General features: G+C 44.3%; 1 protein-coding gene across 2 annotated transcripts; it reads left to right on the top strand.

Moving 5' to 3' along the window:
* TUBB6 (tubulin beta 6 class V) lies at nt 1,445-9,522 on the top strand. Of its 2 annotated transcripts, XM_021388109.1 has the most exons (4): nt 1,445-1,599; nt 1,963-2,071; nt 3,269-3,379; nt 7,881-9,522. In XM_021388109.1, exons 1-4 carry the CDS (start codon nt 1,543-1,545, stop codon nt 8,942-8,944), a joined length of 1,341 nt encoding a protein of 446 aa, XP_021243784.1. In that variant the 5' UTR covers nt 1,445-1,542; the 3' UTR covers nt 8,945-9,522. The 2 variants fall into 2 exon arrangements, with proteins under 2 accessions (XP_021243784.1, XP_021243783.1); XM_021388108.1 differs by lacking the exons at nt 1,445-1,599; nt 1,963-2,071 and adding an exon at nt 2,694-2,804.

The raw sequence follows: 12,604 nt of genomic DNA, 5'->3' as shown, positions 1-12,604 counted from the left end.
AAGGCAAATGCACCAATCCTCCATCTGCTTCACTGATGGCAGAAAGCATGGCTTGTGGGGCCTGCTCAGGGGTCATTTGCAAAAAGATGATGAAAAACATACAAAAAGGCAAGGTTGGTTCCCAGAGCGCATGGTCTAGCTATCAGCCATGTCACAGCAACATATGGGCAGGTAGGGAGGAAGAGACCTCCAGATTTGGTACAGATTTTGGGCTATTTGGGGGTCATGCATTGATTTATGGAGTTTATCATCTTAATTGTGTTCAGACTGGAAAGAGCATTCAAGTTCTGGGCAGGCTACGTATAATCTATCTTTCTTTAACCTAAGAAATACAGCTGGACAGTGAGGTTCTGCATCTCTGGCCACAAGACTAGTCTTGCACAACACAAGGGGTGCATTCAGACTGTAAAGATGTGCTCGGACAGATGAATGCCCCCTACCAGGGCTACATACCAGAACAGGCTATGCAGGGAGCTGCACTGCGCTGAGGAGTCATAGGGGTGTTAAAGCAGGCAGTCAAGCTGGACAGCTTTTCTCTACCCAGGAAACTATGAAGCAGTTACCTGTTAAAGGAGATACAGTAGCTCTGGGAACTTGTTTGCTGTCTGGAGGGGGGTGAAATTCTCCCTCTTCATTAGAAATCAAGCTACTCAAACTATGCATATTCCAGGGCGTGGCCTGTAGTGTGACAACATGAGCTTTGCGGATAGTTGATCCATAAGGATTCCTTGTCTTTCCAGTGACAGCTTTCAGGCAGGGGCTTGTGGTGCTAGCAAAACCACATCAGAGAGCAGAGGTGCAAAGATGGTGTGTCACACGATGGTGACACACGTTGCTTGGTATGCCACTGCTGCGGTGAAGGCTGCAGCCACCCGGGATGGGACGGCAGGCCAAAGCGACTGAAGAGCATCAGAAGGTTGTTTCCAATCTGCGTACAGCAGGGGCAGGAGTTACACGATGGGCAAAGATGACATGCCTGCTTTCACCAAACGCACTGTAGAAGCTAAGTATGGATCAGAGCCACCTCGGGGGCAGGAGAACCAGCGGTAAGTAAGTCAGACACTCAGGGTCGGGCTGGAGGGGCTCTGAGCAACCTGATGTAGCTGTAGGTGCCCCTGTTCATTGCAGGGCAGTTGGACTAGGCGAACTTTAAGGGTCCCTTCCAACTCAAGCGGTTCTATGACTCCGTGTGGTGAGAATGAAGCAAGCAGGGTGCGGACACACAACCCAACTGCGGCTCCCGCAGCGGGGCCGCCGCTCGGGTGGCCCGGGAGCACCTCCGCACCGCCACACCACCCACCCCTGCTCCCCGGAGGTAACGGTACGTGCCCCCATCACCCGGCCGCGGGGCCGAGCCGGGGCGGTCCCGGGAGGGGGCGGCCGTTGGCGCGGGAGGCGGAGGGGAGTGGGGGGGGTGAGCGCCGCCTCAGAGCCCATAAAGCGCCGCCCGCGCGGAGCAGAGCTGGGTTGCGCGGCGGGACTGCGGGCGGGACGGGGCGTGCGGTGCGGGGCAGGGCGTGCGGTGCGGGGCAGGGCAGCGCCATGAGGGAGATCGTGCACATCCAGGCGGGCCAGTGCGGCAACCAGATCGGGACCAAGGTGAGCTATGCTGAGGGGAGCCCTCCCGCCGCTCGGGGGGGCTGCAGGTGGGCAGGGAAGTTTAGCAGAAGGCGTCGGGGAGCGCTAAAACCAACGGGATTTCTCACAGCTATTCGCAAAGCAGCCGGGCTGGGGTTGAGCGGCGGGAGGGAGGCGGCAGGGGGCCGAGCAGCCCCTCGCAGCCCCTCGCAGCTGTGCCGTCCCGGGCGCTGTCGGGCAGCGCCGCAGGGAGGGGCCGGGACGCGCCTGGAATCCGGCAGCTGCCCGGGGCCGGGCCGCGCTGCGTGGCCGATGGGCGCTGGGCAGGGCCGCGGCGCTCGGCGGGGGAGTTCCCAACCCTCTTGTTCTTTTTTCCTGCCCTAGTTTTGGGAAGTGATAAGTGATGAGCATGGCATTGACCCAGCCGGAGGCTATGTCGGTGACTCAGCGCTGCAGCTGGAAAGGATCAATGTCTACTATAATGAATCATCTTGTAAGTTTGGGGCGGGGAGAGGTGCGGGAATCTGGGAGAGAACAGTTCGGTAAGCTGTACTGCACTTCTGGCCGCCCTCCTCCCAGCATCAGCTGGCGTCCCTCTCCCCAGGCGGAGAGAAGGGAGTGTCCCGATGGGCACAGCCGGCGTGGAAGTTTATTTGTTAATCGCTGTTTGTTCTTGTAATGCGTGATTAATGCATCAGCTGTCTCTTATCAATTGCCTCACGTTGAACTATTGGTGTTGTGAGCCAGTATCTGTAGTACGCAGTCTCTGTTTTCTGGGCTGAGAGAGTTGGGCCGTAGGTAATGATTCATTAATAAGGTGCTAAAGGCACCGAAGTCCTTTGTGTCAGTCTGGTGTTGGAGGGCATTGCTATGTAAAACGGGGACAGTGAGTCATTTGGTCGTTGAGAAGAATTTTATGAGTGTTTCATCTTCTCTCCAGCTTAGCTTAATATGTTCGTGTTCAAGAAACATGTAGATATCGTACTGAGGGACATGGTTCAGTGGGAAGTATTGGTGATAGGTGAATGGTTGGACTGGATGATCCTAGAGGTCTTTTCCAACCTTGGTGATTCTATGGTTCTATGATGTCATTTACCTTAGTTTCCTTGAGCAGTTTCAACTGTATACAGGTTCTTGTGCTTTGTGGTAGACGCGCTAATATGTTGTTTGCCACCTGCACCAAGTAGCTCTTCCACTGGAGGCGAGTCCTTCAAGCATGGAAACTTGTTAAGTGTTTTAGCATCATTATGGTCTGATTTTTTTGGGTAGTCCTCGTGGAGCCAGGAGTTGGACCTATGATCCTTATGGGTCCCATCCAACTTGGGATATTCTATGATTTGGGCATAAACCCTCCACTCACCCCATCATACACAAAAAAGATTGACATTTTTTATAATAAAGCAAGCAATCTTTTTTTTTCTGGACAAATTTCCCTCCTTTATGTCTAGTCCTAAAAACACTTACGAAATGTAATATTCCATTGACATTTGTCAGCTCTGTTGTTCAATGGGAATTGTTTTGCTCCTTTCATGCTTGGATTCTTCTTTCGCTATGACTTCCTGTAAATGAAATATTTATCTATGTACAATCTGTATTAGAATAATAATATGCAATATAATTGTATGTTAAGCACTGTTAACTGTTTCAATATTTTCCAGAACATTAAGGACATGCTTATTTTTCGTTGTAGCCCAGAAATTCGTGCCAAGAGCAGTCTTGGTGGACTTGGAGCCGGGCACCATGGATAGTGTGCGATCTGGTCCTTTTGGTCAGCTCTTCCGGCCTGATAATTTCATCTTTGGTATGTGGATGTCATTTACAAAAGAAGAAAACAAAGTGAATGGTTAAAAAAATATTTAAACTATCTGCCTTCTCCCTGTTCCAAAGTATCCTTAGTACTGAAAAACTTTATTAGCTTAACAATCCATTTCCAGTTATCTCTAAGTCAGCCAAAAGATCCTATTAAATGAAGAAGTCATTCTTCTGTTAACTGTTTCTTCCATTAGCAAACTAGTGGAAGTTTCCTACGATTATCATCAGATAGTGTACTCTTGCTTTCAATATATGTGAATGCTAATGAAATCCTGAGGCCAATTATTTACAACAAAATGCATGGAAATTCTGCAGGAAATGGAAAGCAGAGGGGGGAAAAAAAAGCTCAACCACAAACCAACCAAACTATTCTTGACTTGAAATCACGTTAAATGCATGAGCATGAAGTTGTTTAACTCTTTCATTGGAGCCTTACAATATAGCAGAGTTAACACTAGAGGAAGGCCAGCAGCACTATAGAAAACTCTCGTAGAGCCAGTTACTGGCTTATTTTCCAACATAATGAGGAACAATCTTGAGAGCATGTGAGGAACTTCAGGTTTTGCAGTGTTCTTGGAGGGGGTTGTTCTGGCTTTTACTGTTTTACTTTGCACTTCTGTAGTACTTGCTATGAAAGCTTAAAGGCGAATATTACCATGATTTAATTTCATAGCATCCTTACAAAGTGCAGGAGTGCTGTCAGTCCCTTTGCACTAAAGGAGAAGCAGTGTGTGAAAGTTGAGAGGTCCACTCAAACAGGAAGTCTGGATGAGAGCTACCATGAGGGCTCTAGTGTCCTTCTGGTTTCCAGATCTGCACTAGCCATGCTTCCTCCCGCCAAAGCAAGCTTAGGTTGCAACTTAGTTTGGTATATTATGTTAACATAAAGAAGGAGCAGTGCCAAGGACAGACAGAGAAAAGATAAACATTGTTTGGGTGGTATGAAACAAACTGTAGCTCAACCTCTCTCCCTCCCCTGAGGTAGGGAATAAGAAGCCATGGCGTCACTTCAAGCCTTTAACTGACTTCTTTAACTGAGTTTAAGTGAAGTTTTATTGCTAATTTTCTCCCGCATGATCTATGGCAATGATAATGATAATGATATTAAGGATCTCTTTCAAAATAATTTTAAGTTACAATATGTCAAGTAAGCTTGGGATAAAAAACCATACGCAGCTTTAAAAGGCAAGTTTCTATATTCAGGCTTCCTCTTTTACTCCCTTTCTACTGTGTGCACCGCAGCAGCCCCTTGAAAGTAAATTCAGACAACTTTTGGAAATACCTGCTTTGGAACTTCACAGTTTGGCATATCACCATTAAAACCAGGACAAAATCAGTGTAGTGTCTTAACAATAGCTCAGTTCACTGCACTCCCTTCCTGACAATCTAACAATGAACCAGCAGCATGTGATGAACTCGTATCTGACGGAGGGCCCTGCCAGCATCAGGCACTGTCCTCCCAACCTGCTGAATAGTGCAGAATGGCTGCCTGAGTGCTGAAGTAATGATCTTCTGTATTAAAAGACAACAAAGCACTTTGTTTTCTCTTTTTAAAAATCCAGCCTGAACCTACAAAGGACTCAGTGGCAGAAACTGGCAGTTCCATGCTTGCTGTATGCCAGGCTGTTAGGGTTCATTCTGATGGAGATGTTTGCAGTCTCTGCGTGCATATACATGCATGTGTGCATATCTGTAATGAGTAGCTGTGGACCATCAGTCAGAATGTCATTCAGCTATGTTAAGTAGCTGATCACACACCAGATACAGGAATTTTAGCTCAGGCCAGCGGGAGATTGAGATGGATGCAGACATAATCCTTGTACTTTAATGCTCCTATTGTCAGGATATTGATGTAAAAGTGAAGAAGGACAGGTGGAATGAGCTCGCTATAGGAGCACCGCAGGTCTTTTGGCTCCCTAATGGTGTGGAGTTGCCCACCATTATGTTATGGACAGTCTGATGTAACTAGTTTTGTTAACCTTTTTTCATTTGTATGCTTTTACAATCTCATTCCTTTTTTGCCTACATCCTTGCTAGCTCTTCCTGCACAGGTGTCTCCAATTTAGGTTGTCTGAACTGATGGTGATTAACACAAGTGGCTGTTAGCCAGTCGAAGGAGCTACTTTCCCTCTCTAAATCATAGTGTATGTTCTGCACCAGTGCTGTTTGCAGTAGTCGTCTAAGCATTAGTATGCAGGCTACCAGTCTCTCTTCCTAGGTTTGTCTTTTATTTCAAGCAGTAGAGCGAGTGGAAAGGAGAGAAATAAGTTTTGAGAAAATAGTTGCTATTTTTTCACTGTTAGACAAGTGACTTCTGTGCATGTACAGCTCAGCCCTACACGTGAGCACGTGTAATACAGTGGAGAAACAAATAGTGGTAGGAAGATCTGGAGGTACCAGCATCAGTCCTAGGATTACTTCTTGTAGACTTCTGTTAGATTTCAGTAAGTGAACAGTGAAGAAAGGCAGAAGCTGGCTGCTAGAGGCCGGCTGCATATAACACAGAGCTTCTAGGACTGGGCAAAGATCTGCCAAGTCTACAATTTTCAGTATAGTGTTGGATTTTCAGAGTTTTGGTAGGTACCTCGTAAGTGGGGGGCATCCAGTGAGGTTTCACAGAAAACACAGGAGACCCCAGGCAGGTGGCTGCCTAGTAGGTGAGTGCAGTGTTACCACAGGAGCAGCTGGTAGGCATGGGCTGCAGGGGAACAGTTAGTGTGGGCAGCCACTGCTACAGTTAAACTTTGTATGAATACAAAGGCCACGTTAATGCGATAGAGAGATGGCAGTGATCGTATGGGCTTCTGGGAGTTCCTGTGATGCGGATTAAGCCTGAGAAAGGACAGGTCCACTTCTGTGTTAGGTGTTTTACTTCCTAGTTTATTTTGCAAGCTAGGCCAATGTAAATCAAGTCAGTCTCTGCTGATAATTATTTTTTCCATGAACACGTAATTTCCGGACTTTTGAGAATAACTCCCATTTTTTTCTTTCCTCATTCTTTGCTCCTATTCTCCATTCTCTTCTATTCTCTTCTCTCTCTGCCCACTGGAGAAGGGCGATACAAGTACGAAGGATGTTCTGCAAAATATATACTTAAAACTCAGTATTTGGTTTTAAGATCCTTCTGCATCTTAAGTAGCATTGTCTTGTGCTATACAGATCTCTGTCTCTAGTAGGGGACCTGCTCAAGCACACTGCAGGTGGTTGCAAGCATATTTAATTCTGGAAGGATATTACTTTGTGCTGTGTCCAGCTGGACAGGAAGTGCTGACCTTCCTAGATTCAAAGAGAGAAAAACATAGGAGCGTATAGAACAATGCATCAACTAACCAGATAAATCACGAGGAAATCAAGCTTTTTTTTTTTTTTTGCAGTGAAAATGCAGTGTGTCATATTTGAACAATACCCCAGCAAGCAGTTTTCCCAGAACTGTATGTTTGGCACCAGCACAGCACACTGGGAATTGAATTGAGGCATGGTAGTAGGAAGGAAGGGAGGACTTGGAGAACCATGAGGAAATGGATATATAAGTGATTCTGGGATTATTGCTTCTTCTGATGACTACTTGCAAGAGTACTACTGACTGAATTTGGTAGCACAGTGTACATATGTAGTAGCCACTGTAAGGAACATGAGTATTAAAGGCTGGTCTCCTGCTTAATCTTTGTTATCTGATAATAAAATAGTGATGTAGCAAAGAATCCAGATTATCCATCCTGAGAGGCACATAAAAGGCGGATGGAAGCCAGGGGGAGAAAATGAAGGGCTTGTGAAATGTAAATTAGCCAATTCGGCAGGTTGCTTTGCAGATCCCAAAGAGTAGTGAGTTTCTAGAGAAACCAGTAAAAATTAAATGGCACTCAGTAACACCTGAATTTTTGGAATACCTTTCATGAAGCTTCTGTTGATCAGTATTTTCATTCAGGCTAGATAACCATTGATTGAAAAAGCTATAGTTCTTGCTGTAGTAAGTTAGAAAGGACTTATTTTAGAAGCTTAGCCTCATCCTTGAATGACAACAGTGCCTCCTGTCTGAAAGTAGCAAACATGAGAACAGTCCAAGAACCTTTCATTTAGAAATGTGCATCTGTGATTTAGCTTTTTATTCATCATGATCCCTATAAACAGAAAGCATTTAAATATAAACAGTCTCTGTATGTTTATGGAATAAGCAGGGCTGGGAGTGTGAGAGCTTGCAAAACAAGGAGTCAGTGCCATCTTTGCATTTATGGAAAGTTAAATACCAAAAATGAAAATGCCACCCAAAGGCATAAACAAAAACTATGGGAGATTTGAGGCAAATGGAGTCTGTATAAAAAAAACTTATGTTGATATTACCAAAGGTATTTGTAGGCGAAAATGAAGAGCAGTGTTACCTACCTGACAGACTTATAGCAGCTCATTTTTACAGATGTGATGTGAAGCCATTAGGTGACCAAATGCTACCGATAACTTTGTATATTTTCTTTTCTTATTGTATATTGTTTTAGGACAAACTGGTGCAGGAAACAACTGGGCCAAAGGACACTATACAGAAGGGGCAGAGCTGGTTGATTCTGTACTTGATGTAGTAAGAAAAGAGTGCGAACACTGCGATTGCTTGCAAGGATTTCAGCTCACTCATTCCCTAGGAGGAGGGACGGGGTCTGGCATGGGAACCCTGCTCATCAGCAAAATACGAGAGGAATATCCTGACAGAATAATGAATACCTTTAGTGTCATGCCCTCTCCAAAGGTTTCTGATACCGTGGTGGAGCCTTATAATGCCACACTCTCGGTCCACCAGCTGGTTGAAAATACAGATGAAACCTACTGCATTGACAATGAAGCTTTGTATGACATTTGCTTCCGCACCCTGAAGCTCACCACTCCAACGTATGGTGATTTAAACCACTTGGTTTCTGCTACCATGAGTGGGGTAACTACATCCCTGCGTTTTCCTGGCCAACTCAATGCTGATCTCCGGAAGCTGGCGGTGAATATGGTCCCATTCCCACGCCTTCACTTTTTTATGCCAGGCTTTGCTCCTTTGACTGCCCGAGGGAGCCAGCAATACCGAGCACTCACTGTTCCAGAGCTCACCCAGCAGATGTTCGATGCCAAAAATATGATGGCAGCCTGTGACCCAAGGCATGGGAGGTATTTGACAGTGGCTACTGTCTTCCGTGGTCCCATGTCAATGAAAGAGGTTGACGAGCAGATGTTGGCCATCCAGAACAAGAACAGCAGTTACTTTGTGGAGTGGATCCCCAACAATGTTAAGGTGGCAGTGTGTGACATACCGCCTCGTGGCCTCAAGATGGCTTCCACATTCATTGGCAACAGTACAGCCATTCAAGAGCTCTTCAAAAGGATCTCTGAGCAATTTTCAGCCATGTTCAGGAGAAAGGCTTTCCTCCACTGGTTCACAGGAGAGGGAATGGATGAAATGGAATTTACGGAAGCAGAAAGCAACATGAATGATCTGGTGTCAGAGTATCAGCAATACCAGGAAGCTACAGCAAATGATGGAGAAGAAGCGTTTGAAGATGACGAAGAAGAGATCAATGAATAAAGAAACTAGGTATGCTATTTTCCAGGCTGAATTATCACATCTGGATTTCTAATAATTAGGCTTATAAATCTGTATTTAGGCTTCAAAATGAAGAAAAAAGAAGAAAAGGGGAGCACAACTGTCAGATATTAGAGCTACTCTTTGGAGTCCACTGAGGTCACTGGGAACTGAGGACATTCAGCATTTCTGAAAATCAGGCTATTTCTATTCATGAGACAAATGTGAGGCATTCATTTAAGACTTTGGCCTAAGAGTCAAAACACAGAGATTGGTAGTTTGGGATCTTTTATTCCAAACAAAGTTTGTCTTCCATAAAGTTTTACGAGAGAAGAAGTAAAATAGGCATGAAAATCTACGAAATAGAACTGCACTATTTTCATCCAATTATGAGTAAGAAAATCTTGTGGGTTTGAAGTATTCATTCTGTACTGAGTGTACAATACTGAACTGCCAGGAACAAAAATTTATTGATAATAAAGAGAACAAAAAGTTTTTAACTGTTCTGTACAGTAACTATTAGTGATGATGTTTGATTCAAATTCTATGAAAACAAAATAAAAAAGACTAGTATCATCTCACACAAGTGTTCTGGCCAGTCAATGCTGTATAGATATCCAGTGAGCTGCAGGCCAAGAGCTGGGTTTATGCTATGTGACTTCTTGACTTGTTGCTGAGTAATGATGGTTTATGTACATGAAATGTATCCACTTGTGGTAGGTTCTTTAGGGACCCTCTGGCAGCACAATATCTTGCAGTCCCCGTCTTCCTGGTTATCACCAGATAATAGTCTTTCTGGTTCCTGTCTCCACTCCACCTTGCCTACATACCTGAAATTCAGGTTCTCCACAGCATGGTGGGAAGGAAGACTACGTGTCTATGTATCTCGCTACCCAAATTTGAAGTTCACACCTATGGATGTCTTATAATTGCGGGGCAGATTGAGGTTAAAGTAAAGTACGGCTATTTATCCATGATAACCAAAACAGCTGGCAAAATGAAAGATGAATGTTAATTTATCTGCTTACATGACAGCTGGCACAGAAAGGTCTCTATCTTGCCCAACTGACTTGCTGCCTTGAAGAAATGACTGTTGGGTATTCACGCTTTGTGCTTCTGGCCATATCAATTAAACAGCCCTTCTCCATTAGAGAGCCTCCACTGTAGAACACACTGCCTACATGGAGTGTCTTATTTAGGTCAGTTTCTAGGCAACAAAACAAGCAAACAAAGGAAAAACCCTCTGGAAATCCAAGCTTTATATGTTTCAGGAACTCAGCTCTTTTTCTTCTTGCTTTCTGAAGCACTTTCTAAGCAACAATCTTGCTTCAATACTTAAAAAAAAGCACTTCACAAACATAACTTCCGAAGATCCATTGCTCCTAAAAATATATTATACTGTTTTGTTAGTTTGGGATTTGGAGAATGAGATTGTATTTTACATGTAACTGCAAACCACGCAAACTGAAGCTGTCTGCTCAGTTTTGTTCTAGACAGAACTGGAATGAGCCTAGTTTTAATCAAGTAAAAGCATTTGCACAGCTGCTTCCGAGAGAAGTAAGACCAGCCATCTTTTATCTTCTGGAACTTAATTTCATACTCATTAATTAATGAGTAGCTCCCAGCAGTGCATTCTGATATTACTAATAAAAATAGTTACTACGTAAAATGCCAGGAATCTCAAATAGCTGTGTGTTCACTTGGTGAACCAGCCTCTTTGCTTTTCATGCACCAACTCAAAATCCAGAATACAGAATCTAGACCCATAGAATCCACGCCTGCCAGCGTCCTCTGGTTCTGTTTTGACTCAGTCATTCCTTCACATGTTTACTCCCAACTGCTGGATGTGAAGGTGGGAGGGACAACTTAATGCCCTCTTCAGAGCAATAGGGAGACATCTTCCAAGTGATTTTAGAAGAAAACAAACACCCAAACGAGCCCGGGAACCTGTAGCAAGGACATCACCAGGGGATCAGCTTGTGTGAAAGCAGTAAGAGCCATGAAATGGGAATGCTTCCTTTTCATTCAAGCAGTTTTCTAATAATCTTCCTTTTATGACATGAAACTAAAAGTCTTTTTTTTTCTAACATGTTTGTTGAACATTTCCTTCAGCTGCATTTCTTTTCAAATTACTTTCTGCCCTTCACTTTTAGAAACTTCTCTCATCTTTTGAAATCTCCCTGTCAAGTCCTGTCTGTCTTTGTCTTTTTCACATTCCTCACTCTCGTTTTCATTTTCCCTCTAGGTTTTTCAACACAGTCACCTGTGCCTTTTCTTTCTGTGGCTAGTCCACTTTCATTTTCTCCTTTTTTACTACTCTGCATCTGGCCACACAGAGATACACAGATGCTCGATGCCAGATCAAGCCAGACCTGAGTGTGTTTCCTAGTACCATGCATTCACACATACCTCTGCCAACATTAGAATAAGGGGGAGAGGAGACAAATAAAAATTACAACCTACACTATCAATACCACTTATAAAAAAAAAGTGAGCAGGTCAGAGACAACCATCTAACCTGGAGGGAACAGGTCCTTTGCAAAGATGCTCTGACCAAAGGCACCAAGGCATCCAGGCAGAGCCTGTTTTCTGACACGCAGTCCCTGAATGGTCTACCTTGACCTCTTTAGGCTCTCAATTTCACAAGTTTGAAATCATTTCTCTCCATCTCCTTAGGAAAAGGCAGTCACCTACTGTGAACAGGGTCAAGGCAGGAAGAGGGCTAGACCTGCTCCTCCTCTCAGCAGTAGGAGAAACAGGGAAGGCAATGGTTCCCTTCATGCTGCACAAGCCCCTACTAGTTGAAGCAGCACTGCTAAATGTTCGCAAACAAATATAATCTGACCTTACTGGCAGCCACATCACAGACTAAACTTTGAAGTCTTAAATTTGTGAGGAGGCTAACTGTCCTCTTCACAGGAGCAGGTGAGGTAAATGGTTTATTTAGTTTTCATGTCTTTGTTCTGAATCCAAAATCCCAGCATAGCCAATTTCTGCCACTTTTGGCACAAAATAGTAAAACTTATTGAGGTAAGAGTACACAAAGTAAGTATGTGCTCTGAAATAGAGGCAAAGGAACATCCATCTCCCTTATAGTCTCATAGGCTTAGGAACTGTATGATGCAATTACATGTGAGTGGGATTTAAGTCCTATTTGTGTAGACAGCACAAATGGAGTAAGAGAAAACGTCTTGGAGAGGTTTCTTTTACAGGCAGGTGGTACCGCTGTGAAGACTTCAGTTAGGATATTTTGTGTATATTGGCATGGTTCGTGGGGTTTTTTTTGGTCTGTTTGTTTGCTTATTTGAGGGAAGAGTCAAATAAGGAATGAGGAAATTAAGGCCTCTACAGTGTAACTACATCTAGTTCTCAGCACTGGCTACAAATTGCCTGTGATGAATAGGAAAAAGATATGTTCCACAAGGTGGGAAACAGGGAAACAAACAAACGGCAGTAAATACAGCTACATCTAAAGTACAACACTAAACCATATGCAAATAAATTGGTTGCTACTTTGCCAAGTCTGCCTAATTTAAGTTTTACAATCATGAGGACAGAATTAACCATCCTAACAGTTGGGACTTGATGCTCTGTCTATGCAGAGCTGTAAACACTGCGCTGAGCGCTGTCACGGGATGCACTGGGAGCAACAAACTGATTACC

This window comes from Numida meleagris, chromosome 2 (assembly GCF_002078875.1).
Source record: "Numida meleagris isolate 19003 breed g44 Domestic line chromosome 2, NumMel1.0, whole genome shotgun sequence".
In the NCBI taxonomy this organism is placed as follows: Eukaryota; Metazoa; Chordata; class Aves; order Galliformes; family Numididae; genus Numida; species Numida meleagris.
The sequence above is the reverse complement of the archived record's forward strand: the minus strand, read 5'-3'. Positions and strand labels throughout refer to the sequence as shown.

Coding starts and splice junctions, on each gene's coding strand:
- TUBB6 (XM_021388109.1), top strand. CDS start 1,543: ATGAGGGAGATCGTGCACATCCAGGCGGGCCAGTGCGGCAACCAGATC. Junction 1,600..1,962: donor GCAACCAGATCGGGACCAAG/GTGAGCTATGCT, acceptor TTCCTGCCCTAG/TTTTGGGAAGTGATAAGTGA. Junction 2,072..3,268: donor CTACTATAATGAATCATCTT/GTAAGTTTGGGG, acceptor TTTTCGTTGTAG/CCCAGAAATTCGTGCCAAGA.